Source organism: Pygoscelis adeliae, unplaced genomic scaffold, assembly GCF_000699105.1.
Source record: "Pygoscelis adeliae isolate BGI_AS28 unplaced genomic scaffold, ASM69910v1 Scaffold123, whole genome shotgun sequence".
In the NCBI taxonomy this organism is placed as follows: Eukaryota; Metazoa; Chordata; class Aves; order Sphenisciformes; family Spheniscidae; genus Pygoscelis; species Pygoscelis adeliae.
Genome location: NW_008824650.1, coordinates 1,388,563 through 1,393,293, shown reverse-complemented (window position 1 = coordinate 1,393,293; position 4,731 = coordinate 1,388,563). Strand labels below are relative to the sequence as shown.

Below are 4,731 nucleotides of genomic sequence, written 5' to 3'. Positions count from 1 at the left end.
ATGCTCTGCACTGACTCCTGAGAGCCCATTGCTGCTTCCCCCCCATGAAGGGGCTTCTCTGCATCCATGGGCAGCAGAGATCTCTACCTAGATGGAGGGGCAGGATCAAGGATGGTCTTAGTAAACTGATCTGCTTGAGAATCTTTGGGAGCAATAAAAACCAAGTATCCGTTGCTGTAATGCATGGTCATAAACAATGGTTATTGTGCTTTAGCTCCTAAGAGTTCATAGGTCTTCATGGTGATGACTTTTTAAGGGTTTAGTCCACCTTGTCTTCCAGAGCCATTGTAGCATTATTTTTCATTTGCAACGTGCAAGGTTTACAACAATCTTTGAGCACGAGGGAGCTTTGTGGTGGTGATGGAGATGGTCTCCAGGAACTCCTGGGAGTATTTTGAGAATGATCCCAGACCACAATCCTGTTCCTGTCAGTCTCAGTGGAATGAAGCACTTCCCTTCTAACAGGAAAGGCTCTAGGATATGTGTGACTAATTTGTTACAAGGTAATTAAAAATTATCTGTCTTACTGCAGCGCTGCGTGATTTTGTTGAAATGAGCACTCTGGGTGAAGATGAGTTGAGAAGCTAGGAACAGGTCCTTTCATGTGTCACTGGTTCCTCTCCTGATGGGAGGGAAATGGCTCTGTCCTGCCATGGTGCTGGAGGAGCTAATTGATGTCAAGTGTGGGGATGCCATTCATGTGATTATAGTTGGCATTTTGAATATGCGTCTTGGTTAACGGGGAGAGCTGTCTGTCTGTGCTCATAGCAGTGTTCCTGAGCTCTCCCAGTGGTGGCACGGCGTGGACTACATGGATTAATGGAGGACGCTCATCATGGGAGTGCAGCTTGTGTGGCAGGGAGTGAGCCTGGAGATAGACCCTGCGCATAGCCCAGCCAGCCAGTGGAGACAAACCTGTTGCAAATGATGGGTGGTAGGGGATGAACAGCCTGATGCCTCTTCAAACCTGGCAGGGAGGAAAAATGTGCTGCCTGTATCCCTGTGATCAGCTGGGATGCTGTGGGGTGGGATGGATGGCAAGGTCATATTCCCAGGGTTCTTATCTGCCAGTGCCTCCTGCAATGCCCTAAGTGGGACTGTCTGTATAAATCCTTCTGCCTGGGCAGCTGCTGAGGTTGGCAGATACTGATTCTTGTCCTGTGATAGGGATGTATTAATCTTTCATAAGTGATGACTCAGCCAAGCAATAAAGTTGGTACCCTAACATAGCACAGAGGTCAGGATGGATGGCCTCAGTCCTGCTAATATGTGAGCAGATTATCCTGTGCCTGTTAATAATGAGTATTTCTGAATGACAATGGCCACTGCTCCCCCCTCTAGCGTCTCCCCAGGAGGTGTCTGGCAACCTCTGAACCCCTTTGATCAAGGAAGGATGGTGGCAGAGAGCTGGAGGACGTGACTGTGCCCTGCTTCCACATCCTCCTGGCAGTGAGCAGCAGCTCGTGGCCATCTGAGGGGATGACCCCCCCCCGCACAGGTCAGGGGTGACAGAGAGGTACCACCGGGCATTTCAATAACATCAGGGTAACCGTGCCAAAACACTGGGAGGTGCAGTGAGAACAGTCAGCATCATAATGCACCTATGTAATGAGGCTAAGCCATATGCATTTGCATAGCTAACTGCTGGACTGATTAGCACGAATAACTTCTTATGTGTCCAACAACAAACTTTTAGGAAAAATCTACACTGTAAGGAAGAGTAGCCATTTCCAGAGCTACTGAAAACTGTGTGTCTTAAATTGTTAACCATGAAAGAATTGAATATGCATGGGGAGGGCATACAAGGGTAAACAGACAGGTACAAATATACTTATTTTCAATAAAAGTGCAGTTAGGTTCAGGGATTGCCAGTGTAAGTACTGAGGGGTCAGGGACACAGTGAATGGTCTATATAGCAAGAGGGATCCGTTTTGCAGAAATTTCCAGGATATATTGTAAGGAAGTAATAAAACCCAAAATATGGTTTTGTTTTGTTTGAATTCCTTTTCAGCAAAAGTGTGGTGTAAATCAAGCCTTCATTACTACCCACAACAGGTAGAAAAACAGACCAAGCCAATTGGAAAATTCAGACCGATCCACTTATACAAGACCTTGAAAGCAATTCTGTTCTGATGGCTGGGGAAAAAAGTATGAGCAAGAATAACCTCACTATAAACATCTACAAAATATTGTGACTAAAACTATTGGGACTAAGGAGATGAAATTGCAGTGTAAGCTGGGACTGTGTCATAGTATAACCCAGCAAGAGGTTGACACAGGCTGTTAGATTTAAATGTAAATTATTGCTTGTTAGAGAGGTGCTATTCACTTTTTTAATGAGCTGTTGCCTGGATCCTGGCGCCTGGGACCAGGCAAGGTTGTCCAGTTTCCTACCAGCACAATTCTGTGTTGCAGATCTTTTATGTCATAGCTTCTGTGAACTGATGTGATATGTTATGGTAAAAATGCAGAAGTACTTAGAAGGTCTGAGTTGGTGGCTAGTAGATCATCTCTAGGAAAACTTGGCCTGCCATTGATCTGTCCCTGAACCAAGGATCAAATTTATCCTGGGTGTAGGAAGAGATTGCCTCCAGCGGAGCTGTGTGCCTGGTGAATGTGACTTTGTATAATAAATCTGTCCTGTATAGTTGAGGATGAAATGGGGCATAATCACTTCCTTGTCAGATCAATACTCTGATGTTCCCTTCTTTCCTTAGCTGGTTATCTGCAGACTCAGCAGAGATCCCACTATCATGTGAGAAAACATTTAGCTTTTCTACAGCACTACAGCACAGAGGCGAGCTCTGGGCTCGATCCAGCCCAGTACGTTGGGTGCACTGGGAAAGAGGTGAGGAGGCAAAAAGCAGCAACATGGCAGTTTCATGTCACCTGACGTTGAGGTGAGCTAGGGCTTGCATCAGTCCTGAGCAAATATTGAACCACCTTCATGCTGCTCTAAGTTTTGTCCAACTCTTTAAGGTCCCCTGAGGGTTACTGGAGAGCGCTACTTGCTTTATGCCTCATGCTCAGGCACACCCCATGTCACCCCATGCTGACAGCAAGGTGGCTGAGCGGGCAAGGAAGGCTTGTTTGACAGCTGCACCGTGTTGGAGAGATCTCTGTTATGGCAGGGAGTCTGCAGGGAGCGAGCTATGGCAGCGCGGAGTGGAGCAGGCAGTGCATGCTGGTGTGTCACCCTGCAATGTGACCTACATGGCAGCTGCAAGTGCGCAGGAGGCAGCCATGATATCAGAAATGCAAAGTGGCCCCCGTCACATCAGGGACATGGAGAGGGCCGGGGGAAGCTGGGGGCATGTTTTACCCTGGTGAACGTGCCACCCTTTGGCAGTGAGGCAAGCAGCTCCCTGGGAGCGTTGGTGCTCTCTGCATCCCATCGGTGGGAACCTGCTTTCCTGGGAACGGACACTGCATCCTCCAAAACTGCCCTGGCAGCGGGGCAGAGTCTAACCTTGGCACAGCTTTCCTTCATAGCCGGAGACTGCCAGGGCATTGAAACGTCTGCAAGTGGGGAGAAGACAAGAGTGCGTCTGCCAGAAACTCCACATCCGCGGGACTCCCGTTGCCAGCATCGCAGGGAATGCGGAATTTAATTCCTGAGCGCCAGGTGCCTGCAGCCCCTTTCCCCCGGCGGCGGGAGGGGAGATGACTGCCGAGCTCCGGCTCTGCACATCGCCAGCGAGCGGCACATTGTGCTACGAGGCGGCCGGTGCATGCGCAACGCACGGACTGCCGCCGTGGAGGTGGGGAGCGAGGACCACATCGCTGCCTCCCGGCTCCGAGCTGCCAGTTGCTGGTTGCCAAGCAGTTATCATTGTTTCTGTGACGATTGCAGAGGCTGTTGCTAATTGAAGAAGCCCCCACAGCATCCTTCTCTCTGCTCCTGCTTCTGCTTTTAATTTAGAGGCTCAAGGGGGAAGACAGCTAGACTAGTGCTTTTTTACATTGCATTTTTATTTATTTCTTTTTGTGGGGGTGGGAAATTTCTCAGCTGGTGATTAAGTGATGGACTAGTTACTCATCCCTTTAGTCTTTGTGTGCGTGTGTGTGTGCGTGCATGTCTGAACACACACAGACAAGCTTACACACACACGCACACACACTGTAAAAACCTGTTTGCCACTGCAGTGGGCACAAATAGGTGAGCATGACTACAGCCAAGGAGCAAAATGCATCAGGGAAACAAGCCCAACAACAAGAACAGGTAATGCTTATTTTCCTCAATTTCAAACAAATACAGATTTGCATTGTATAGCTCTGTGTTTCTTGTATGATTATTATTATTTTTAATCTTCTTGGTTTGCATTCCTAAAATTGTCAACTGAGTCACCAGTCAGTGGCAGGAGGAAAGTACTGTGTCGCTGGGTTCAAGGTCTGCTTTCTCAGTGTGTGTGGAGGCTGGGGGGGTGGGGGAAAGCTGAAATTGTGCTATTTTTAACAGCCTGTGCCTCTTGCTGAAGGCTGTAGAGGTTTGTTCTGTAACTTGTTCCTTTCGTGCGTGGTGGGGGGGACAGGATGTTGGGATGGAGGCCCCTTCTCACTGGAGGAAGGGGGTAAGGCTTTTTAACAGCCCCTCTGCAGATGGATATAAATTTGCAAAAGTGGGTTTCAGCTTCTTACTTTGTCATGCACTTTCAGTGGGTTTTTTTTGACTGACATTTTCTTGGAGGGGCACTTCAGAGTACGTGAGCTCAGGCTATGTGTGTGCATGCA

General features: G+C 48.4%; 1 protein-coding gene across 1 annotated transcript in view; it reads left to right on the top strand.

The window, feature by feature from the left end:
- Positions 1–4,165: 4,165 nt before the first annotated feature.
- The window catches only part of DPP6 (dipeptidyl-peptidase 6), a 268,280-nt gene continuing 267,714 nt past the window's right edge, over positions 4,166–4,731 (top strand). The window contains exon 1 of the mRNA XM_009322491.1: positions 4,166–4,222. Coding sequence (XP_009320766.1) covers positions 4,166–4,222 — 57 coding nt within the window. The remainder of the gene's footprint in view (positions 4,223–4,731) is intronic.